The following is a 24,510-nucleotide window of genomic DNA, read 5'->3' on the forward strand; positions in this document are numbered from 1 at the left end:
ATATTTTACCTTCATGCAATTTTTATTTTCTTGGCAAAGAGGCCATAGAATGTATTTAGGGTATGATGTAAAGGACAATGGACTCTAATGATGTACACCGACACAAGCACTGACACATGCACACACATCACTATATAGCTAGAATATGCATGTTTAGATGTATGTTTAGGATTGTATGTTTAGATGTATGCCTAGGACTTATACTTAGAAAAAAAAACCAATTTTCCAAACAAATGTGAACAACTTCACCCAAACCTTTTCCAAATAAACCTTGGGATCCAATATCCCATTGTATTTTCTTTTCCATTTTCTTGATCAAATTTCAATGAAAATAATCAAACTTTGACTTCTTTTGCAATTCACTAATTCAACCTCACTATTTCCTAATCTCATGCCCTTGAGGCCTCTCTCTATTCTTCCAAAATCCATTTTCAAACTTAAAATCAACCAACAAAAACAAAAACATTTTTTGAGAGAGAACTACGGTGGATTTGATCCCTTAATCGGGTACGTAGGCAAGGAACAAAATTCCTTCAATTCAACTAAAATAAAAATCCAAAAACATTCTTCTCCCTCCAATTCTTCACTTAGAACATCCTTAGGTTTAATAAGCATTTCAAAATAGCATTTAAAAATAAAGCGCGCGCGTAGAAATTAAAGACGGTTCCTATAGGTTACTATAGTCGTTATGGGTGCCTAACACCTTCCCGTAGCGAAAACAACTCCCGGACCTCGATTCTCAAGGGTTTTGCTTACTTTTTCCCTTCCCAAGAAAAAATAAGATATCACCGGTTTAAAAGGTTCAAACGTAATCAATGTTTGACACCCGAAAACCAAGATAAAACAATGTCCGACCAGATACAGTTACTTTGTCACAATCCTTAACTTTTGTATAGGTTACCCTTGCGGGTTTCAACCTATCAGGATAAGCATCATTTTTCATTTTTTCTTGTCTCTAACTTTTGCATGGACCGCCCTTTCGAGTTTTCAGTCCATCGAGACGCTCTTTTTTGCCTAAGCCGCTTTTTCAAGTTTGCGACTTATCGAGCTTTTTATTTTAACAAAGTATTTCTTGACTGCATCGGTATTCACAGGACATACAAGTTTGTCACCATGCTTTTTAATTAGGCATTCATTTACCCCTGGAATCAGACAACATATTTTTGAGCACAAAGCCACTTTCTTGACATTCACGGGGACGAGCCTTCTTTGTCGAATATTTGATATAACTGTCGGTGGCACACGACAATAACGCTTTTGAATTCAACCAAGCTTAGCTTTCATTGGAACTTCCGTTGACGGGACTTTGACCTCCATGTGGGGGCACTGCCTTTATACTGTGTACTGAGGGATGGTGGGGGGGTTGCCCCTGTTGAAGTGTGCACTTGAAGTATAACATCCCTGCAAGGCATATGGTAGCATCTCGTGCCAGTCTTTGTACATGAAAGTCCTCTTCTGGACAATCTTTCTTGATATTCGCAGCTTCGATGGCCAAGATGCCCCAGTAGGCGAGAATTCACATTGGAAACTTCTTCTTCATACTCCTCTTCAGTCTCGGATACAAGGAACTCAAAGTTGAGAGAGAGTACAGGGTTTAAGTGTTCAACGGGCTTATTAATGCGTGATTTGATTATTGATATAAACATTATGATTATGCAAATATGTGGAAATGATTTAAAGAAAAGAATTTTTGGTTTTTTTGTATTACCATCTTTCCAGAAAAAGCACAAAATAAAAACAAAGTCGGGATCAAAGCGACCTTTTAATTAATGATGAAAATACATAAAGCAAAAAGCCCTAAATAAGTTCACTTCCGTCTCGGGTGGGACGAAAGGATTTTTTTTGAAAAACATAAAGCAACAAACAAACATATTAATTAAACAGATGAGTAGTAGAAATAAACATCAACAAAGACCCAAATGCAGCTAAATATTCCATGTACCAACATCAGGTTCCACAATCCGATAACGGATTAACTTGCACCTTCAAATTCAAAACTCTTCAAAAGGTATGAGATTTTTCTGGATCAACTTCTGAACTATCTTCTGCAATTCACAACAGTGCTCAATATCATGACCTGGTGCCCCTTGATGGAAAGCACAAAAGAGGTCGGGCCTGTACCGGGCTGACAATTTTGTTGGCATTGGCATAGGTGCCTTGGTATAAACCAAATTCCTTTCAAGCAACTTTGGAAGCAACTCTGCATACTTCATGGGAATGGGATCGATCTGCTTCCATGAAGTCCGTTGTCGAGGCTGTTGTTGATATTGCTGAAACTGGGGTTGATAACCCGAACTTTGCAGAGCATTTGTGACAGGCATAACAGTGGCGACAGGGTGATAAGCCAGATACTGTTGTTGAGGCTGACTCTCCTCCACACTCATTTCCTGGTATTCTTCCTCTGAACCATCAGTGGGAACACTTTCTTTCACCAGACGTTCTTTTCGGACCCAGTCTTCAATACGCATGCCCGCGGTCATCATATCCGCGAAATCGCCAGATGCACTTGCAAGCATATGCTCAAAATAGAACAGATCCAGAGTTTCCAGGAAAATATCGGTCAACTCTTTCTCTTCCAGAGATGGACGGACTTGTTCAGCAACATCTCTCCAACGTTGGGCATAAGCTTTGAAGGATTCATTGTCATTCTTGGTCATTGCCTGCAGTTCCTTTCTGTTTGGGGCCAAGTGCAAGTTGTAGTTATATCGCTGAACGAAAGCCTCGCACAAATCCTTGAAAGTTTTGATATCATCCTTGCTCAGACCCATGTACCATATTAGTGCGGCACCGGTCAAACTATCTTGGAAACAGTGGATAAGGAGTTCATCATTACTTACATGAGCAGACATCTTTCTCACGTACATTATCAAATGAAGCTCAGGGCAAGTGTTCCCTTTGTATTTCTCAAAATCAGGGACCTTGAATTTGGGTGGTATCACGACATTGGGAACCAAGCAAAGATCATAAGCATTTTTCCCAAACCGTTCTTTCCCACGAAGAGCTTTCAATTCCAACTGTATTCTGTCAAACTTTTCTTCCAGTTCAGCTATCCGGTCGTATGCAACCACATTTTCAGAGTGATAGATTGGCCCAGGGCCCTGCTGAGTGCCATGAATCAAAGGAGCTGAGTAGGTCATAGCAGCTTGAGGGATCAAAGGGCTGAATTGAGGGATAAGCGTTGTCGGTTGCACAAAAGGAGCTTGAACCTTAGAGACACCATGACGGAATACTTCACCAGAACTTAAAGGTGTGCTCCAGAGATAACCTTCAAGCATTGCATGTTGAGGAGTACTAGCAAACACTGTTGAAATCGGGGTAGTGGAAGCAACCGTCTGAGCTTGAGTGTTGCCAACTGGAAGAGATAATGGCTGACTCTGTGCAACCGTCATCAAAGACACTAAATTCCTCAAAATCTCATTTTCGGCCCGGAGGGTTGTCACCTCTTCGCGAAGCTTGTGGTTCTCTTATTCAAGTTCAAGATGATCCATTCTGATTTGCCCGAGTGTTGGTAGATGCGAGTTGACTGATAGATTGACCTTTTGTAGAAAGAACCAAAGTATGAGACACGTGCTAGAAACTATGAATGCTAAATGATGCATGATATGCTTATGCAAAAATGTACAATTTTTTTGTTATCGAAGGATTTGTCAAGGCGAATTGTAAACATTACAGATGAACATGGTTTCATTTGAAAGTTTGTAAAAGTTATCGCAATCGGTTCCTTTTTCAAGAGGTAAGAACGAAACCAAGGACAAAGTTCATTAACAAAAGCAAAAGCTTAGTTAAGATTTTTTCTGAAATTGTGTTGCTTGGTGTTCATTCTTACAAGGTCCCTACCTTTGATGTTTACAAAAAAACTTGGCTAAATCCTTCAACACATTTTTTTTAATGGATGACAAAAGGTTTATGGATGAATGCATGCAATGCATGGTTATGCTAGAATACATAGAATACATGATGAGGTTTAAGGTATACAATGTTGGAGCTTAGGGACAATAACGCCATTTGGTAAGGACTATGGTTTCCATGTGCAAAAGTGACAAGGGTTCTACCAAGTTCCCAGAGTTTTCAACCACTTACGAATTTTATCGGTTTACGAAATTACTCTCGTTCCAATATCGTCCGTAATAAAGTCTCGTCTGAGTGTAGTATCACGTATCAACTAAATCAAGATTGACTCAAGATTAGCCACCGCACTACGTCCTAAAAAGGCCAAGTGGGGTTAAAGGTAACTAAAGGTCCTCAACTTTTAGCGGTCACTTAAAAATAAACATGTCGATCACGAATACTCATGTCAACATAGTATATCTCTAAGATCCCTAAGTTGAGTGGGGTTATCACATGTGCCACAACCAAAATTCACTCTTGGCAGGACACTATGATTATACCACCATCCTATCCTAATGTTTCTCTCAAGTCTGGGTTTTGGACTTGTCTCACCACTCACGTTAAAAATAAACAAGTAAACACGTATTTACAAGGTAAAAAGCACAAGTAAAAAGGAAGAAAGGTGGGCTTAACCCGCGTAGGATCCCCAGTGAAGTCGCCAATTTTGTAGACCAAGATTTTCGGGTGTCAATCCATTGATTGGAATTGAACCTTCAATCTACCGGACTTGCTCGGTTTTATTCTTGGGAAGGGAAAAATGAGATTGAAAAACCCTTTTTGGATCCGGGGGTTGGTTACGATTCGGGAAGGTGTTAGGCACCCGCGTCGTTCACGGTACTCCGTGAGAACCTCTTTCTAACTTTATTTTTATTTGAAATTTTGTTGTTTAAAGTTGAAGTGAAAGAACGGAGGGAGAAGAAGTGGGAGTTTTTGTTATTTTTATTTGATCGATTTGAAAGGAATAAAGCCTCTGCCTACGTACCCTTTAAAAGGGATCAAAACCGCCGTAGTTCTCTCTTAAAAATATTTTTTTGTGGGTTGGGTTGATTTTAGTTTGATTTTTGAAAATGATTTTTGAGAAGGGTTGCGAGACCTCAAGGCATAGAAGAATAAAATAGAGGTGAGGTTGTTTCATTTTATTTTGAGAAATTGAGTCTAAGTTTAATTAAAGTTCAATTAGGAATTTGATTAAGAAAATAAAGGGAAAATCACTTGGATTTGGATCCAAGGTTTATTATGAAAATAATTTGACTTTTGCTTATTTAATTTTTGGAATGAAAAAGGTTTTACTAAACTAACGGTAAATTGGCGTAACGATGCGAAAAGTAAAGCAAGCATGGATAAAATGGTGTAGTGTCGGTGCTTGTGTCGGTGTGTGCAATTACTAAGCTATTACATACCATCCTAGGGGCATTCTAAGCAAGAAATGAAAAGCTCAAAAATAAATTACATCAATGCCTAAAATACATACTAAGATCATGGAGATTAAATAAATTGCAAGGGAAAAGAAAAAGCGTGAGATTATACTAAAATTAAAGCAAGTATGGTATGACGAGATAACAAGAAATTTAAAAAGCATCAAACACTAGAATAAAATGCAATGATGTTAAGATTTTTTAAAGTAAGGCATGATACAAAGCAAAATTCACAAGTAAAAGCATTGAACAAGACATTTAAAATGCATGAGACAAAATTTTAAAGCAAAGAGTCAAAAATAAAATAAGGTATGGAAATTAAAGCCTAAAAATGTATGAAACAATGTTAATTGAAAGGAAAATAGAAAAGAAATGCATGAAATAGAGGTAAAAACAAAAGTGTGATATCACAATTAAAATAAGAAAATGCATGAGATAAAATTAAAGCATTAAAGCACTAAATATGAATAAAATGCTATACAAAAATGTGAAAATGATGCAAAAGATTTCAAAACAATGAATTGCAGTGGCGTAGTAAACATGGGTGGTGTAAACGGCAAATCAACAGAGAAAACATTTGGAAAGGGAAAGGAAGAAAGGATTTGAAGTGAAATTTTAAATCATGAAATAAACTAAGTTATAATAAAAAAATACATGACATGAAAAACATTTTGGGATTAATATACATGAACGTATAACTAACACCAAACAAAATTATATAATAAAATGATGCATGATTTGAAAAAAAATTGAACTAAAATGCATGACAGTACATCTAATATTAATGTGTACAGAAATGGGGGAAACAGTAAGCAAACAAGGGGGGTATGGCTAGCAAAACTGTAAACAAGCAGGAAGCATGCAAAAAAGGCCGAGCATAGAGATTCAGTAGGCCTAAGAGCCAGACCCACTCAGGTTGGGCCGGTTCGGTTCACCTGAAACGGTTCAGGAGAAAACCGAACCGGCAGGGAGGGTTTAAAAGCACCAGAGACCGGTTTTATGCTTCATTTTAACCTAATTCCTCTCTCAAACCCAAAAAAACTGCTCTCCCTTCTCTCTAAAGTACAGATCGGAGAAGATGGTGGATATGGGACTCCGACGCGGTGGCCGGTCGGCCTCCGGCGGCGGAGCCACCGCGTTGGAAGATTGACATTAATTTTTTCAATTTTTTTTATGGATCTAGTCCCTCTTCTTCTCCTCTACTCATTTCTGAAATTATTTTTCACAAAAACTAACACATATGGCCTAGATCTAGCACTGAAGATTCGAAAATTTTGGAAACAAAGATGAACAGAAAGGAAAAGATATGTTACCTTCTCTTGATCAGTTACGATCTGGAGATTAAAACGTTCGAATGAAAACTTCACGATCCGTATTTCTTTGTTACTGATTCCACGCCGACGAGATATTGCTCTTCTTTGTTACCTTCTGACTCGATTTCGTGCTTGCTCACTTCCTTCTTTCTTGCTTCAGATTCGTCCTATTGAGAGTTTGTTGTTGTAAGTCTGAGTTCGGATTCAGATCTGCTTCTTTCTCTTAGTTTCGCTTCTGGACGTTTACGTGATGCCTTGAACATATGATGAACTTCGATTTGAGGAATTTTTGTTGTGTATGATTTTGATTTCGAAATAGAAAAAAAAGGATATGTTAATCTGATGGTTTATGATGAAACAGTTTATGATTTGTGTATGATTAGTGTGGTTGAATGTTGTGGATTTAGAAAAACGAAAGTGATGGTGGTTTTTTCTTCATAAATGAGACTAAGAAATGTTCATGAATATGTATGAACATTCTTGATGTTCATCATTTTTTCGGTGTTTGATTCAGGAAGCTGAAAAAAGTTTGGGAAATTAGGGTTTCTTTGAGTGATTGGTGCGGCTGCTACTAATTGGTCAGTGTGTCAGTCCCCTTTCAGTGCCAATCATTGAATGTATATATAGTGCCTTTTTTAGGGTTCTGATTGCAGGTACAGTGTGCTGGATCAGATGAGGTGTCCCCTTTTTGCAAGCTTGGGCCCAAACGCCCCTTATGATAGACAGAAATGAGGACCAAATTGACAAAGAGCAAGGATTATATATCTATATAAAAAACAAAAAAGGACCTTGGACCAAAATACTTAGACTAAAAAAAAAACGTGAATGCTTAAAATGAGAATTAAAATAAGATGATTAGAAAAAAAAATAAATGAGTTAAAATACTTAATAAACAAATGATAATAACACTAATAATAAGAGATAAAAAAAGTCTAATTAAAATTGTCCCTTTCGGTAACCAAAATGAGGTATTTTAAAATACCTCTCTGTCAAAATTCCGTCTAAAACGACGAAATTATTCGGCTTTTAAAATACGAATAAAAACTTAAAAACAAAGAAAAGTGGTCAAAATTTGGGGTATGACAACGAACATAGAAAAAAAAATTATGTTCGTCTATTTAAACTAGGATTTAATTGATTTTTTTTCCATTGTTCGTCCATTTAATCTAAATTAAGATTTAATTTAATCTATGTCTTTTCATTTAATTTAATCTAAATTAAGATTTAATTTAATCTATGTCTTTTCCCAGTCCATTTAATTTTTTTTTCTATGTTCATATATTTAATTTATTTAACTTTTGGTCAATGTTTTTTTTTAAGAACTTTCTGGTCAATGTTGATAACTAAATTGTCTTTTTTATTTTTTTACTAAAAATATTCTTTTATAAAACTTTTAACCATGTACAAAATAAAAATAAAAAACAAATTCCAGCTTATACTTTTTGTTGATAAGTGAAAAGCAAAAGAATGGGAGCGTTTGAAGAATTGGCGGAAGGTTGCATTGCCGCCGTACTCTGTCGTACGACTCCTGTTGACGTCGGCAGGCTCTCTCTTGTCTCCAAGACTTTCCGTTCTGCCGCCGACTCCGATGAAATCTGGGATCATTTTCTCTGTTCCGATCCCCAACTCATAGCCGATATCATCTCACAGTTTCCTTCCCTCGCCAACGCTCCCACCAAAAGAGCATTCTATCTCGCCCTCTCCAATCATCCTATCCTCACTCGCGATGGTCGAATGGTATATTATTGTATTCTTCTTTCTTCCAATTTATCTATCTTTATTCAAATGTTTATTAATGCTCTTCGATTTATTTATGCAGAGCGTTCAGTTGGATAGAAAGAGTGGAAAAAAGTGTTACATGCTTGCTGCTAGATCTCTCTCTTTAGGCTGGGCCGGCGTTGCTTGGGAAGATTTTGAGCAAAATCGTAACTGGACTTCTATGTCGGATTCCAGGTTTCCTCTTAACTTTTCTATTATGTGTCTTCTTAACTAGTTATAGTATGAAGTTTAAGTAAAAATTTGTCATTCAACCATGATTTGAATCTAGCATCATCATTTGACCAGTTCCTTCATTCAACTTCAAACTGATTGATTTCTTTAAATTCATTGATATATACTTATACCTATTACGTTATTTTATCTACCGGATCCATTCATCATTCAGCACAGCAGGTGGCCATGAATTCACAATTTCCTAACATTCATTTTTTTACTTAAATTTCAAATAAAGTATCACAATGTACTCAGGAATCCAGAGTTGGGCATTTGGCAATGGAAAAAAGCTTTGAATTTTCATTGTTTTGTTGTTTTTCATTTTTGTTTGTTTGTTAGTCATCACTAACTACCCCCCCCCCCCCCCTTTTTTGTTCAAGTGCCTACAGCCTAAGGCTACTAAGTTTATGCCCTTCTTCTACCCCTCAGTGCTTTCTAACAAGTTTTGTTTTGATTCAAAATTTGGGAAAATAGCTTCATTTCATTTTGTTACACAAACCTTTTTGGTCTCTCCTAGAATGTTTGATGAAAAGGACTAGTACTGACCTTTATTGTGTGTGTGTGTGTTTAGGGATACAGAAGTGCCTCTTGTTCTTCTTAGACCCATAGTTTAGAATATTTGCATCTCACCCGAAGCATTGCATATGTATTGGCAATGTTATTGCCAAAATTAAATGAGTAAGCATGTTTAGTTAAATGAGTAAGCATGTGTTCATGAATAAAAAAAAATCTATTTTTTATTGATATTTTAAATTATTTCAAATAATATTTAACACCCTTTAGATTTATGGCTTTCACTGGTTTTTTGTATTCTTATCTTGGGTAATTTTTGTGCACAAATTTTGGACAGGTTCCCTGAAGTTGTTGAGATTCTTAATGTGTGTCGGCTTAAAATTCGTGGAAAGATAAACACCCGTGCCTTGTCCCCGAATACTACATATGCAACTTATCTTGTGTTCAAGATGGTTGATGGCTTTGGTTTTGGGGTGAAGAACTATCCTGTGGAATTATCGTTTGGTGTAGCAGGTGGTCACAGTAGAACCAAAATTGTCATTTTGGTAGATCCAAACGTGAAATGTAGGCGGATCAACAAAATATTAGGTAGTCAGGACAACAACGCGTTTAGATTGCAACGACCTAGAATGAGAAGTGATGGGTGGTTGGAGACTGAGATGGGAGAGTTCTTCAATTCAGGCTTAGAAGATGAAGAAGTCCAAATGAGTATTACTGGGATAAAGGATGGTTATACTTGGAAGAGAGGTTTCTTTGTTGAAGGAATAGAAGTTAGGCCAAAGGAAGATAATAATCAATATAAACTAAACTATGGAAGGGTCTTGTGTCTTGGATGGTAGAATAGTGCTTAAACCAGAACAAGCAAATGAAGTTTGACAGATCTTTGCCATCAAGATGTTTGATGGCCATATACAAATATGTTGAGAATAAATACCAACATCTCTTGAATTTGACAGCTCTTTAATGTTTCAGTCTTAGCTCTTGGGTACCAATTTTGTTTTGAAATGAGTCATTCTCTTATCAACACAGTTCCCTATCCCATTTAAGAACAAATTACCAACGCAACTATAACTGAGTTTTTAGCTTCTTATGTTTTGCCTATGCTTTTCATAGTAGAGCGAGATACGTTCTCTGATAGCAACACATCTGCATTATATTGTCGATCTTAAAAGGTAGATAAGCAATTAAAATGAACATTATATAAACAAATTATATTCACAAGAAAACACAGTATTGTGATCTTTTTATTTTTTTAAAAAAAATTATTTTAATTTATTTTACTGCATATGAATAGCCAATGCATTTTTAATTTTCTTATAACAAATATTTCTATTTAATTTTTTTGTAAAATCCAATTTTATATTATTTTTTCTTCCGTGTAAGGCTTCATTGTAATATTTGCTTTAACCTTTCATGTTATATTGAGGTGGCACCGTACCGGATACCATGGGAACAACAAAACTTGTTAGGCTCAACCACTATTTCTAAGATGGTATTAGAGCATTCCTTAAAATCAATCGGATCACCTGCTATCAGGTTTCCGCTATCGGGTCATCCATCATTTATATCCACGAACCAATCCCAATTGTGTTGGTCGTGAGTGTTAATTAGTGGTCGTGAGGGGTGTGTTAAAGAGTGGACCTGAATATGTGTTTATAAGTGGGGACAATTTTCACTTTACAAGCCAAATTTGTAGGGTTGTGTTAGTCTCAACCACAATTACTAAGAAAACACCACCATGATTTAACTCTCTACACAATGAACATGTTGTTTGATATACTCGTGAACGAAGTTGTCGCTACTACATCTAAACATATCATTTGGAATGGAATTGATGTTGCATCTAAGCTTACTAAATTGCTAGGAGATTGCCTTGGCATACCGAGAGTTCCATTAGGAACCATTGCAAGCTATAGTCCCAACCCTAGTTAACGAAATCACGCAAAACAAAACACTACAACACAAACAACCTTAAAGGTTTCTACAAAGCATCTTCATGAAATCAATTTCCTGCTCATAGAAACCTCACTAAAAAAACTTCATAAAATCGATGAATCACAGTCTATAACGGCCTCCCATAAAATCTCCACGACCATGCCTAGAAAAGGTATCCTTCATCAACAAACGAAGCTCATGCTTATTGTTCCATATGCTTGTTTTTAGGATTAAGCATTTTTTGTTTGAAACAATGTACTTGCATAATTCGATGCTATTTTGTAATATTTTGATTATTGGATTTTTTTTAACAGTTTTTGGCTTAATATCTACTGCATTTTTATTTTTTTTGAAGTAATCTACTGCATTATTTTTATCTCAATTAGTTTCTTACATGCTTAAATTAAGGGGGAGTTTCAGGTTTTTTAATCGATATATGGAATAATTTGACGGTGAGTCATAATGACTTGTATATAGTGCATATGATTTGAATCAAAATAAAAAAGGATATCAGGGAAAATTGTTGAGGGAAAATCACAAAATCCCCTCTTAAAAGATGTCTTGAGGATAACAAACTTAATTGAATTAGATCATTTTATCATTGTGATGTGTTTTATTTTTTAAGATTCTTTCTAGTCTCATCCTATATAATTTTAATTACACCTAAATTTACTTAAAATTTTACAATAATACCGAAATTGCCGTCTCCATGTAAAATTCTAAAAACTGATTTTTCATAATCATTTTGAACATCCACCCCTTTTCACCCACAAACCACCATAGACGTGAAACCAAGATCAAATATTGAATCACATCTTTTTCATTGGTCGGTAATCTATTCACAAAGGTTAGTGAATTTCATGAATTTCATTATCGAAAAGTTTCTATTTATTTCTTGTTCGTTGTGTGCTTTCTTGTTTTGTTATGAGGTCTGCCTGTGTGGGCAACATATAAGGTAGATATGAATTTAGATTAAATAGGTATTATTTAGGTAGACATGAATTTAGACGTTATTTAAGATTACGTATCAATTGTTAAGGTAAACGTAATTTGATTTTATGTATGCATTATTACTCACTCTGAGAGGTTAGTGTAAATTAAGTTTACGCATGTACAATTACTCACTACGAGAAGTTAGTGTAAATTCAGTTTACATATGTACCATTACTCACTATGAGAGGTTAGTGTAAATTCAGTTTACTTATGTATAATTACACTATGAGAGGTTAGTGTAAATTCAGTTTATGTATGTACAATTACTCATTATGAGATGTTAGTGTTAATTCAGTTTACGTATGTATAATTACTCAATACTAGAACTTTTACCCGTGCTACCGCCCGTGCCATAAACAATGGAGAAACTAATATATTGCAATATGATCCATTACATAGATAAGAAAACAGTTCAATATAAACAATATTTTAAGACATACAACAATTGTTCACACATTTTGGAATATCTCTTTATACAGTTATAAACACAACTCAAAGAGATATAAAATACCCACAAATTACTTGTCAAAGCAATACAATTGATTTAATGTGATTCCATGCAATTATTAATAACTTATCGCATAATTACAAACAAAAACAACAATTTGTGCACTAATACAAAATTCTGCATAATTATAGCGAAGTCGAAGCACAACTCTATTGAACTAACCATGTCTGCTTTTTACTGGTAAGCGTTTAATCCTTTGAACCTCGACTGAAACCAACAAAGCAAATTGGATGGCTGAGCTCTAATGTCCTGCAAAGTATTCTGTATCCATTCTTTTCCCACATTCCCATATATCCAATTGAAAAATACGCCCATAATTTATAACATAATCGATGCAATATACTCCAATGGTTATTTTAACGTTACTCTCTTTTTTAAATTGTATTTTCATCACAAAACTTTCATCGAAACATTCTAATTTAACGTCCGCGTAGATTGAAAAATAGAGCTTTTTTAAATTGAGGTGTTTACTTAAAGATGTGAACAGATTTTGTTAAAAGGATAAGCATTAGTCACAGCAGTAGTTGAAATTGAAATAATGAAACACTAAAAACTGAAATACTTGCGTTCATTAGCAATAGCAAAACTGTTAAACAAAATTCGCTTAAACATGACCTTACATGAGACAACAAAACAGACTAAATTTAGGCCAGAAGGGTACACCAAACATCCAAAAAAGGTCATGCATTGTCATTGATCACGTAGCATCCAAAACCAAAATAGACATAAAAAGACAAACAACGAAACAGAGCAAAACATAGGAAAATCAACATTTATTCTAATCTTTGGGCTCGATCTTCACGCATTTGAGCTTCACATTTTTCTGTTGCGGATTCCTCGCCAGGTTCAGCATTATCTGTCAAAGCAGAAAGTCCCTTTTCAGCAGACCTTTTTCCAACAACCTTGTTGCAAAGGGTCTGTTCAACATGCTTTTCTTTACTTTTGTTGTCAGACAAGGTAACACAATCAACTTTTTGATTAACAACAGACTTTGAAGAATCCGCACAATCAATCATGAGGTTCTGAAATTTTATTTTTATTAGTTAGAATCAATAGTTAAAAAACTATACAACAAAAAATAACAGCAGCAGCAAGCAAATGTCTTATACCTCATTTGGCTCTGAGTGGGCCAATGTCAAGAGGTTGTCAGGAAATGTAGGATGCACGTCCCCATCAATTGTTTACACGTAGAAAGAAGTATGATAAGATGATGAGCACAAATTAATTAATCTATCGGTTGTGGCGTAATTGCGCCAATTATGGAGGAGATTTCCATCAGTAACTTCAACTTTGAACAACATTTCATTTCCCATAAAAACATCGAGTTCAGCGGGGCAATCAACAACATTGTTTGGCTGTAATGTCAACATAACGTACGGATTTATATTACAAATCAAGTCGTAAACCGTTTGACCAACAAAAAAAAACATAACAATCATGACTTTGACCATTAAATGATAACAAAAGATGTTATAAAAAACTTAAATAAGCAATGCTAATATTGCTCAATGACAGCAAAAATCTACTCTCAAAGCTATATAAAATTATTCTATTAAGATAAAGATTGTGTGAGACAATATTCCTCCACAACCCACCAGCAAGCTCACATATCAATAAGATGAATAAAAGAATGTAAAGCAAAGGACCCCTTGAAGTTAGGATTTCAAAACAGAACAAAAAGAGTAAAAGATAGGACCAATACTAACCTCAAACTTGATGTTGCCCAAACTGAGTGGAAGTTTCTCTTGTATAACTTGTAGCAGTACCAATTGCAGTTTGTATTTGACCATCCAGCCCATTGTTCATGTGAATTGGCAGCAACAAAATCTCTTAAACAACGTTATACACAACTAACCAATTGCAATGCCATGATTGCTTGGGTTTTAAACTTGAGATATAACAAATAGTTGAAAATCTAAATTGTAATATAACAATGGAGGATTGCTTGGTTATATCTCAATTGAAAATCAATAGTTGTTGTGAATTGTGATATAAACAAAAACAAAAATGGAAGTGTGAACAAAAATTAGAAATATAAAACTTAAAATTTTACCGCACCTACAAATACGTTGTTAGGTTGAAGAATCCTTTTCTGAGTACACCGAAGAACCTCATCCACCGTTAAAAGCCTCCCTACCCGTTCCAGCCAATCTGCAATCACATACGGTCGTATCAGATTCAATCATATAACCGACATAGCATAACCACACAAAAATCCACAACCAATTTAAGATTATTTGTGGATAAAGAATGTGAAAAGAATGATTGAAACGGAAAACACCTTTTACATTTTTTCTTTTGAATAGAGCACACATTAACATTAGCAAGTTTCAAGCTAAAACAAAATAAGAATTGAAATAAAATTTACATCAATGCATCCATAATACATATACCTGTGTAAAATGTTTTCTTAATGGACAATCAAAATCAACAAAAAAAAAATGACTAACGATATTTTTCATATACTTTTTCTAAAACATAAAATGACATTCAGATAGTTCATTACATTCCTTCTAAAGTGATAAGAATACACACCTATGACCTCTAAATTAAAACAGACCAAAAGCAATATTATCTATCACTTATAGAACTAAAGACTTAGGTTTAAGGTTTGGAGGGGTCATTGAATGTTAATTAGGATTAGATATCAAGTTTTGCAAAACCTACGTAGAAATTGCAACATAATTTTCAAAAACAAGACTTAATTGAATTAGATCATTTTATCATTGTGATGTGTTTTATTTTTTAAGACTCTTTCTAGTCTCATCCTATATAATTTTAATTACACCTAAATTTACTTAAAATTTTACAATAATACCGAAATTGCCGTCTCCATGTAAAATTCTAAAAACCGATTTTTCATAATCATTTTGAACATCCACCCCCTTTCACCCACAAACCACCATAGATGTGAAACCAAGATCAAATATTGAATCACATCTTTTTCATTGGTCGGTAATCTACTCACAAAGGTTAGTGAATTTCATGAATTTCATTATCGAAAAGTTTCTATTTATTTCTTGTTCGTTGTGTGCTTTCTTGTTTTGTTATGAGGTCTGCCTGTGTGGGCAACATATAAGGTAGATATGAATTTAGTTTAAATAGGTATTATTTAGGTAAACATGAATTTAGACGTTATTTAAGATTACGTATCAATTGTTAAGGTAAACATAATTTGATTTTATGTAGGCATTATTACTCACTCTGAGAGGTTAGTGTAAATTAAGTTTACGCATGTACAATTACTCACTACGAGAAGTTAGTATAAATTCAGTTTACATATGTACCATTACTCACTATGAGAGGTTAGTGTAAATTCAATTTACTTATGTATAATTACACTATGAGAGGTTAGTGTAAATTCAGTTTATGTATGTACAATTACTCATTATGAGATGTTAGTGTTAATTCAGTTTATGTATGTATAATTACTCAATATGAGATGTTAGTATAAATTAAGTTTACGTATGTACAACTTGTTTAGAGTGCGCGTGAACAGATTTATACATACATACATACACGTAAATTTAGTTTACTTAACTTATGTAAACTTAATTTACATTAACTACGCAAATTGAGTTTACATAGTTTAAAGGATATATTGGTCATTCCGGGATGTAACGTGAGTTGAGAAGCATTTTCAAAGCTACGGGAATCTAATCTAGTTAGATGGCTTGCACACTTGCGCATGAGAAACGAAATCAATCGAAGATCTGAATCAACACGGATATTAGAATCTGGAAGAAAGCCATTTCTCTATTTGACTAAAAATCTAGTGAGAAGATGTCGCTGGATTGATGAACGGAGGGCCATTATTGCAACACATACATCCTACATAAGACAAGTGTGCAAGAGTTAATCAAAATTCAAAACATGTACATCCCTCTTATTTGATACTACCTCCGTCCCTAATTATTAGACTTTTTATGTTTTTTCTTTTTCTCTTTTTATAAAACTCCTTTCAAATTTCAATGTACATTAATTATTTATTTACCAATGTATCCCTACCTAATCACGATCTTCTGGCGGAATCATAACTTTAGTTAAGGAAGCACACGACGAAAGGCAACACCACTAGGCATAACGATAGTCTTGAAATAAGGGGTTATCTTGATTAGCACTTAAACCCAATTTAATACCTCATTGATTCTAGCTTTTCTAATTTAATCCTAAAATTCTAGGATATACTTTAGTTCCATTGGTGGATCCCGTGTCACCATCGTGACGAGATTCATAGGAATTGAAAAATTTGTGGACATGGATGTACAACTTCTGAATCTTGAAGGGATGATTAAGCTTTGGTTTCAAACTCAGCTAAATAGTTTGGTTATGTGTGTTAGAGATGACACATTTACCGTGTGGGTAATTCATGTTGGAATGGAGAAAGAAGGGTTGCCACGAAGGAATAAGAGAGAAGAAGGAGAAACCAACACAACAAGATCAAAACGAGGGCAAACAAATGATATGAAACACACGAGGGCAAGGAAGACATAGTTTTTCAAAACAAACAAAAAAATCTAACGTCATCAACAAATGTATAACTAAGGTACAATTAACCATATAAGAGAAGAATCTATACTATGGAAAGAAACAAGTTTGAATACAAATCTTGAACCAATATCGAAGAATTCTTGGAGCGCTCATTAGTGTTCGAGGTTTATTGCCTTAGATAAAAAATAAGATTTTTTTAATAAAATATAACATGAGAGAGAGAGAGAGAGAGAGAGAGAGAGAGAGAGAGAGCTACATGGTTCAACTCACAATAAAAGTTAAAAAAATGAAAATAGTGTTTTGTTATAAAAACTCAAAAACAAAAGTATTTTACATAATTATATGTTATTACATTAATATACAAGAAAGCCATAAATTTAACGCGTAGAGGATTAATGAGAAAAAAGAGTACCCCACAAGTATTGTACATGTATTGAAACCGGGTAGATATCCATAGATATGTCGATATTTTATAAGTACTTGTGCTTCAGAGGATATGAGGATCTTATGTTTGTGTTTTACATTGAAATTCAAAATTTAATTTTAATCTTGCAATAGAAAATTGTTCAAATTTGACATGCATATATCAAGGCTTCGATTGGGACCATGATGACCCAAAAGACAAAACAAATGGTCCCATCTAACCCATAATTTCCTATATATGCATAAATACTTTATCTTGTCACTATTATAAGTAAAATTTCACTTTTTAGATTTATTAAATAATTGATATATCTAGTCTATATTATATGTCAAATACATTAGTTATTTAATGAATATAAAAAGTAAAATTTTGCTTATAATAATGACTGTAGAGAGTATGTCTCAATTGATAGAGAAATATTTAACTCCTCTATTCTATAAGCTAACTTTTAAAATTGATCTTTATTTGAATCTTGATCCATAAAGTTACGGAAGGTTTTCACATTTTGCAAGGAATATATGGTTCATACTTTTTTTTTTAACAGAAGGAATACAACATACTTCATTAGCAAACAATTTATTGAATTGCATAATGATATTTAACAATAAATATAATATATAAAGCCATGAAGGAAAAAGGAAACACATTGATGAGGTAGCTCTATGTAATCTTTTATTATAAACGACAGTCTTGCCATGTTGGCATCTTTGCCCTAATCTCTCCCTAATTTCCCTCCTAATCCCATATTAATTGCTAAGCTAAACTGCCAACCACCCAAGTAAATCTCAACCGTTGTTAAGAGTTTCATTTACCTCCACCCACCAATCAGATCATTTGCTTTTGCTCTTGTCCCTCTATACAAACTCTCCTTCCATAATAATCTCATTTAATGCAACCAATTTCCCATATCAACTCATCTTTTTCCTTTTTATTAGCTCAAGGTGCACGCCTACAAACAACAACCGTTGAAAAATTGACTTCTTCCATCAGGCTCTATCAAAGCATGTAAACTTAATGGAAAGAAAATTCACTTCCACTTCCATTCATTTCACACGGTTTCTCTGAAAGTTCTCATAATGTTCAACTTTAGAGACTTTATCCTCAAAGGCTAAAATGTTTCTTGAATACTTCTACCCATGTTGTATTTTTGCCAAATTCATGTTTTTAATCTCTTGAATACAACCTTTAAGTTATTTTTAAAAGAAAAGAGTTATAGTTTTTGTTGACATTGTTTTTATGACACCCTTTGCCTCTCTGGCAATGGAGAAAAGAGTGATGGTGAATATCTTGACGAACCTATTCGAACATATATTTTAAATTTGAGGTCATGTCATATGGAATTTGACATCACAAATGTAAGTGATATTGCTTTATTTTAAAAAATGCATTGTTAACATGAATGATTGCCAAGGTATTGATTTGCTTCATTAAAATTTGAATATGTCAAGATTGGATAATTTTATCATGATTGCCAAGGATCAAGAAGCAGCTGATGCCCTCGTCTAACTGAAAGGTTCGTGGTTCCTGTATACCCAAATATTCAAATGGTTAATTGGTTTTTTGTGTTATATTTGTTTTTTCCTCTTATGTTTTTAATGTGATTAGTGTTCTTATGTTCTTTATTTGAACTTTGCTTAATTATGTGATCAGTGTTCTTACGTTCTTATGTTCTCATGCAAGGCTGTGAGAAGTGATTTGGCTAAATTAAGGACATTTAGCATGGAATATGACGTTGGCACCGTAAGTTAATGTTACTTGATTTAAAAAAATGAATCTGATGTTACTATATAATTTCATGTCAACACGTTTATGATTTCAACTTAAAACTTAGATAATGTATGATTTATAGAACATGTTTATGATAGACAGAACAAGTTTGTGGTTTATACTTAAAATTGTGATAATATATGCTTTGAATTTTATAGTTTTATAAACATACCATAGCAAAAATCTGTTTGCATTTGTTAAACTGAGACATAAGTAAGACACACTCGGTATGGATTAACGGCTCTTTGCATTTTTCAAACCGAATATCAACTATTAGTACTATGTGTTTTCATTTTTGTAGTAAATCTAACTTTTGTTTTGTGTTTTTTATGGTATGGTCTACAAGCATTTTTTTACAGTAGCCATTCAAATTGTTTTGCATGTAATAAAAGATATTAAGTAAATTTTGTTTGAACAATGCTAAGAAATATATACATTCAACAGCCATACGAACTGTTAGCAATTTTCTTTGCATGAAAGATACTTTAGATTCAGCCCTTTTTACGTCTTGAAATGATTAAAACTGAATATTGGATTATTATTTGAAATGTGTGATTAAGAACATAGTAAAATACTTATATCAATGGCTAAAATTACAGCATGTGTATTGAATTTATTGTTTACATGTTTTAGCGTAAGGGAAGGCTACCTAGATAATTTTCAAGACAGTATGGAATGCAGGTTGCGCCCTATGTTATGCTTCGTGATCCAAATAATAATGAGTTTGAAGTGAAAGTTGAAAAGAAAAACAAGAGGGTTTATTTTACCGATGGCTTATCTATGTTGACGAATTTTTACCAAGTTCTTGTTGTAGCTTGGATGACTGACATATTCACAAACAGAAATCTGAAGGTTAAAAGAGATGTACATCTAATGTAGTTATATGTTGGAGTTTATTTGCCTCAACCAATATTTTCAAATTTGAAATCTATATGTTGCATTGTCAAGAGTTAGATCAAAGAAATGTTTGAAGATATTGGTTATTGATGATAAAAGGTAAGATAGCTATATGTCATCTAATGTAGTTTATAAAGAAATTTTTTAAAATGTACTTTAATTTTTTAATGAACTGTTTAAACTTATGTCGCATTGATCAATGATACATAATATTCTAAAATGATTTATTTTTCAAATTGCTTGAGTTGATTGTAGTAAAAAAATATTGATAAATAGTCTATAAAAGACCCGCGCCATAGCACGGGTCAAGAGTCTAGTTATTTATATCTTTTTCCGTAGTACTAGAATATCAAGCACCAATGGTCTAGTGGTAGAATAGTACCTTGCCACTATGGGTGTTTATGTCCAATCAAATCCAATGTAAACCGCGGTAACCAAACCAAAAAATAAAAAACCAAACCAAACCAAAAACCGAAAAAAACCCGCAATTTTAAATGGATTGGATTGGTTTGCGGTTCTCTTAGTATAAACCGATCCAATCCAATTCAAACCGAAATATTTATACTTGTATATATATATTATTATATAATTTTTCTAAAATGTTTCCTTAATTTACAATTTTGTAACTATTTTCTAGACTTATTCTTTAATAATGTTGATTTTTTTTCTTTCTTTAAGAAATACTAGTTTAGAGACCCGGCGTTGCCCGGGTTAGATATTAAATAAGTTTTATAAGTTTGTGTGCACGAATACACGTGTCAGTATATTAGATTTAATTTATTTAAATTTACAATTATAATAATATCATAAAAATAAATATAAATATTTCAAAAAAATTAAAAATAAATATAAATGATGAGATGAATGTCCAATGCAAGAATAAAAAGTGTAACAAAATCAATAATGAATTAGTCCAAGTGGTAATAGTTTTGGGTCCTTTAAACATGGACTATTACTTTCCCACCCTATTGCCTTCTCCCGCGCCCTGTAAAATTTCTAAAAATGCCCTTGTGCATTCCGGATTTTAAAATTTTGATTCATGTTTACTATTTTGGATTTTATAATTCGGACAATTCTTATGTATAATCAGTCATCAGACTCTCTCACATTTCAACAGTTTTGAGTTTTCCTTTTAAAAACAACAAAAAAAACTAAGTAAAAAATGCTAAAAACCTGTCAAATAAAATCATAAAAATATAAAAATAGTACCAAAAAATTCTAAAAATCAAATAAAACTAATGGAAATTTTTTCGGATTTTTCTGAGAATATGAAAATTAATAAAAATGAAAAATGGGTCTAAACGATGGAATTTTGGATTTTGAGGGGCGGAGTCCCGTAAGAAGACCCTTCTAGGGGAGTCATGGTCCTTGAATTTTTTCTGATTTTCTGGGGATGTTTCGGAGCAATCCGATCAAGTAGCTCGTAAACCCGATTTTTGTTAAATAAAATATTGGTTTTTAAAAATAGAAAAAATAATAAAAATATTGAGAATGAATGTGGAAGTGACACGTGGCATAAAAAACCTTACTTTATATATATACTATTGATTGATTGATGTGTGGTTTGTTGAGATAAAAAATACTGAGTGCATAAGATCAAAAGTTTGTTGAGATATTTATGTTAAATAAAATAGAAAAAACAATAAAAATATTGAGAATGAATGTGGAAGTGACACGTGGCATAAAAAACCTTACTTTATATATATACTATTGATTGATTGATGTGTAGTTTGTTGAGATAAAAAATACTGAGTGCATAAGATCAAAAGTTTGTTGAGATATTTATGTTAAATAAAATAGAAAAAACAATAAAAATATTGAGAATGAATGTGGAAGTGACACGTGGCATAAAAAACCTTACTTTATATATATATACTATTGATTGATTGATGTGTAGTTTGTTGAGATAAAAAATACTGAGTGCATAAGATCAAAAGTTTGTTGAGATATTTATGTTAAATAAAATAGAAAAAACAATAAAAATATTGAGAATGAATGTGGAAGTGACACGTGGCATAAAAAACCTTACTTTATATATATACTATTGATTGATTGATTGATGTGTAGTTTGTTTAGATAAAAAATACTGAGTGCATAAGATCAAAAGTTTGTTGAGATATTTATGTTAAATAAAATAGAAAAAATAATAAAAATATTGAGAATGAATGTGGAAGTGACACGTGGCATAAAAAACCTTACTTTATATATATACTATTGATTGATTGATGTGTAGTTTGTTGAGATAAAAAATACTGAGTGCATAAGATCAAAAGTTTGTTGAGATATTTATGTTAAATAAAATAGAAAAAACAATAAAAATATTGAGAATGAATGTGGAAGTGACACGTGGCATAAAAAACCTTACTTTATATATATACTATTGATTATTAATTTACCATTCTGTAACTATTTTCTTTAACCTACTTTTTTATTTGCTTTATGTTACTTTTATTTTCTACTTATTCATCTTTTTCGTAACCCTATCTTTTTTTTGAAATGCCATGAAATAATATATTTTCTTAAAAGAAAATGAAAAAATATACAACAATGAAAACTAAAAACCAATCCAATCCAAACCGACTTTTTTTGGATCAGATTGGATTTGATTTTAAAACAAAACCAATTGGATGAACAAATAACAAAACCGAAGAGATTGAATCAAATGGTTTTTCCTCCCAAAACCGAACCAATCCAATCCGCGAACACCCCTACCTGTCACGATACAGACCCGGGTTCGATTCCCGGCTGGTGTAATACTGAGAGTTATGATGAAACTATCTGTGGTGTGTTGGGTAACACCACCTTTCCTGAAACACTGGATGAAAAGATAAACCTCTGAGCTCTTTGTTATATTTTTTTTTACTATTTAAGTTTTTGTGAGATTATTGCTCAATGCAAGTTGCTGTTATGCCACCAATCAACTCCCTAGTTCAGTTAATGTTAGACTCATTGAGTCATTAGCAGGGCCGTCCCTAAGAATTCGGTGACTCGGCTCTAGGAATGAAAAGAGGTCAGTGATAAAATCAAAACGTATTTTTTTTTTAAAGAGCAATGTTCTATTTATATTTTTTAAAAGATAAATACAAGGTGCCGTATATATGCGGTACACCCAAAGATGAAAATGACTACCGTATACATGAGGAACCCCCACCTAACACCAAAAGCAAGAGGACCTAATTCTAATAGGCCTAAAAGGCTAAAACAAGAGGACATAAAATGGCCGGGGGTATTAAAATTTTTTTGGAGGGCAGTAGTACTAGTGGGTATTAATTTTTTTTTGAGGCCCATGACTGGGGGAGGCCCAGATCTGTTGAGCTGTTTGCACCTCCCAGGGTCGGGCCTGGTCATTAGTGATTCTAATCTTGAAACTGGAAGCACTTAAACCCAATTTAACATTAACGCAATAAAAAGAGCGGAAACCGTCTTTTCACTAGTATTAATAATAGATATATTAAAAAAAAAGGTAAAGGTAGAAATATCTCCTTATTTTATTGATGGATATCCCATTAAAGGAGTGAATAGTCAATTACCCCCTGAAACTGTAAGTTTCGTCAATTACCCCCCTGAAATTAACAAAACTTCAATTACTCCCCTGAAATTGCACAATGTTAATCAATTTACCCCATCCGTCAAATTTTTCTGTTAGTAAACATGACGTTTTGCAAATACCCCCTAAAGTTTTACACTTATGTGCAAAATGCCTCCTAAACTTGAAAATTTATATTTTTTTTCTTATCCTTAAAAGTGATTGCATTATCACTGAATTGTGAAACATATTAGCTAAGTTTTTGACGATATACAACCATATATTAACAATATGGTAGAACAAATTGGTAGTATTTGGTAAAACCTACAATAATTTTCAAAAGGATGGTGCAATATATGCTACCATTTTCCGGATTCTATATATTCCTAGCTACCATTTTCTAATCATATTTGCAGGTAGTTAGTATTGTCTTAAGGTTGTTAGAAGTTGGAGCCTCGATTATGAATTCCTTAACTAGTCAAATTTTCATAGATTCACTTTTCTATTGCTAGAATTCCTTAATGTTACAAATAGAGAGAAACCTCAATGTCTGTTTAGATAGAGTAATTTTAGTGAGTGGTGTGTTTTTAGGATGTGCTTAAAAGGATTGACTTAAACTACATTGTTTGGATAATTAGTCCATATTAGCTAAGTTTTGTTCTACCATTCTGCCAATATATGGTTGTATACCGTCAAAATTTAGCTAATATGCTCCACAATTAAGTGATAATGCAATCACTTTTAAGGATAAGAAAAAAATATATAAATTTTCAAGTTCAGGGGGCATTTTGAACATAAGTGTAAAACTTCAGGGGGTATTTGCAAAACATCATCTTGACTAACAGAAA

General features: G+C 33.3%; 2 protein-coding genes and 2 long non-coding RNA genes across 4 annotated transcripts; 2 read left to right on the top strand and 2 right to left on the bottom strand.

The window, feature by feature from the left end:
* Positions 1-1,925: 1,925 nt before the first annotated feature.
* LOC146951665 (uncharacterized) lies at positions 1,926-3,389 on the bottom strand. Its single transcript, XM_085741426.1, has 2 exons — positions 2,122-3,389; positions 1,926-1,983 (listed from the first exon to the last, which is right to left on the bottom strand). Exons 1-2 carry the CDS (start codon positions 3,387-3,389, stop codon positions 1,926-1,928), a joined length of 1,326 nt encoding a protein of 441 aa, XP_085597552.1.
* A 4,671-nt stretch (positions 3,390-8,060) lies between these two features.
* LOC146951666 (putative F-box protein PP2-B12) lies at positions 8,061-10,211 on the top strand. Its single transcript, XM_085753961.1, has 3 exons — positions 8,061-8,353; positions 8,436-8,569; positions 9,459-10,211. The coding sequence occupies exons 1-3, from the start codon at positions 8,084-8,086 to the stop codon at positions 9,958-9,960; spliced, it is 906 nt and encodes a 301-aa protein (XP_085610087.1). The 5' UTR covers positions 8,061-8,083; the 3' UTR covers positions 9,961-10,211.
* A 2,893-nt stretch (positions 10,212-13,104) lies between these two features.
* On the bottom strand, positions 13,105-14,708 carry LOC146951667 (uncharacterized). Its single transcript, XR_015029979.1, has 3 exons — positions 14,264-14,708; positions 13,667-13,912; positions 13,105-13,579 (listed from the first exon to the last, which is right to left on the bottom strand). It is a non-coding gene; the product is annotated as an uncharacterized LOC146951667 (long non-coding RNA).
* A 3,675-nt stretch (positions 14,709-18,383) lies between these two features.
* LOC146951668 (uncharacterized) lies at positions 18,384-20,328 on the top strand. Its single transcript, XR_015029991.1, has 4 exons — positions 18,384-18,827; positions 18,921-18,985; positions 19,153-19,212; positions 19,873-20,328. It is a non-coding gene; the product is annotated as an uncharacterized LOC146951668 (long non-coding RNA).
* Positions 20,329-24,510: the final 4,182 nt, after the last annotated feature.

The sequence above is a fragment of the Medicago sativa genome, chromosome 1, assembly GCF_051527215.1.
Source record: "Medicago sativa cultivar Bolivia chromosome 1, Bolivia_mono, whole genome shotgun sequence".
NCBI lineage: Eukaryota > Viridiplantae > Streptophyta > Magnoliopsida > Fabales > Fabaceae > Medicago > Medicago sativa.

Excerpts from the sequence above, each read along its gene's own strand:
- LOC146951665 (XM_085741426.1), bottom strand. The coding sequence starts at position 3,389 with ATGACGGTTGCACAGAGTCAGCCATTATCTCTTCCAGTTGGCAACACT. Across the intron at positions 1,984-2,121 it reads CCAACAAAATTGTCAGCCCG|GTGCAAGTTAATCCGTTATC; the intron begins GTACAGGCCCGA and ends TTGAATTTGAAG.
- LOC146951666 (XM_085753961.1), top strand. The coding sequence starts at position 8,084 with ATGGGAGCGTTTGAAGAATTGGCGGAAGGTTGCATTGCCGCCGTACTC. Across the intron at positions 8,354-8,435 it reads TCACTCGCGATGGTCGAATG|AGCGTTCAGTTGGATAGAAA; the intron begins GTATATTATTGT and ends TTATTTATGCAG. Across the intron at positions 8,570-9,458 it reads ACTTCTATGTCGGATTCCAG|GTTCCCTGAAGTTGTTGAGA; the intron begins GTTTCCTCTTAA and ends AATTTTGGACAG.